General features: G+C 41.3%; 2 protein-coding genes across 4 annotated transcripts in view; one reads left to right on the top strand and one right to left on the bottom strand.

The window, feature by feature from the left end:
* LOC119421085 overlaps positions 1 to 1,049 on the bottom strand; it is a gene marked incomplete at its 3' end in the record, with an annotated part of 641,076 nt that overhangs the window by 176,346 nt on the left and 463,681 nt on the right.
* Positions 1 to 1,049, top strand: part of march5 (membrane-associated ring finger (C3HC4) 5) — a 14,129-nt gene that overhangs the window by 2,956 nt on the left and 10,124 nt on the right. For all 3 annotated transcript variants that reach the window (XM_037677702.1, XM_037677718.1, XM_037677710.1), the window contains exon 2: positions 416 to 618. In XM_037677702.1, coding sequence (XP_037533630.1) covers positions 416 to 618 — 203 coding nt within the window. The remainder of the gene's footprint in view (positions 1 to 415; positions 619 to 1,049) is intronic.

Consider the following 1,049-nt stretch of genomic DNA (forward strand, 5'->3'; position numbering starts at 1 on the left):
TCCGCTACAGACCAGATCGTGAAATCTGATCCGCTACAGACCAGATCATGAAATCTGATCCGCATCAAAACACCAGAACATTTGACCAAGACGGTTTGAACTTTAACTTCACGACTGTTCACGTTCCTCAGGGAATCAAACAGCTGATTTAACGAAAACACTACTTTTAAATGTTTTATCCACAAAACAACTAATCAGTCTTTTAGACTCAACCTGAAATAAAACGATCTAATTTAAATTATTTTTTATTTTAATACTTTAAGGGTTTTTGTTTAAAAACCACACTGCAGTTTTTTGAAACGGACAAAATATTTATTTGACTGATATTTAGACGTTGGAGTTTAAAAATCAAACCTGTCCAGGTGACCTCTCTCCAGCCGTGCACGCGTTTCATTCTGGGTGTGTGTGTTTTCAGGAGCTGCTGGGTGTGCTTTGCGACGGACGAGGACGATCGCACGGCGGAGTGGGTGCGGCCGTGTCGGTGCCGCGGCTCAACCAAGTGGGTCCACCAGGCGTGCCTGCAGCGCTGGGTGGACGAGAAGCAGCGGGGCAACAGCACGGCGCGAGTGGCCTGCCCACAATGCAATGCAGAGTACCTCATCGTGTTCCCCAAACTAGGTGCGCTCCAGTTCACGTGTCACACGGACCTGAGCAGAAACATGGAAGAATTCAAATGAGGCGAGACGAAACACGACCGCAAGAACAAAAGATGGTTCTTCTTCTCATTCACTTCTCATTAACTTAAAAACACGTGTTTATTTATAAAATATTATATTTACGAGATTTCTCCCACACCTGCCTAAAACCTTTGCACACGGCTGTATAAAGTTTTACATTTTTTATAAACAAACAAAAAGGGTTTTATTCTAGAAGTTATTTTTGCTGCTCAGCTGATTCACTTTTTAATAATTTCACCGATAATCAACAAACGGCTCATTTTTATAATTAGAAACTCATTTAAACACTTATTCTAGCTTTTAGCTGCTGTTTGGCTAGTTTTAGTTTAGCTTATGTTTAGCTGGTTTTAGCTTTTAGCTTATGTTTAGCTG

The sequence above is a fragment of the Nematolebias whitei genome, chromosome 1 (genome assembly GCF_014905685.2).
Source record: "Nematolebias whitei isolate Nwh7 chromosome 1, NemWhi1, whole genome shotgun sequence".
Classification (NCBI taxonomy): Eukaryota; Metazoa; Chordata; class Actinopteri; order Cyprinodontiformes; family Rivulidae; genus Nematolebias; species Nematolebias whitei.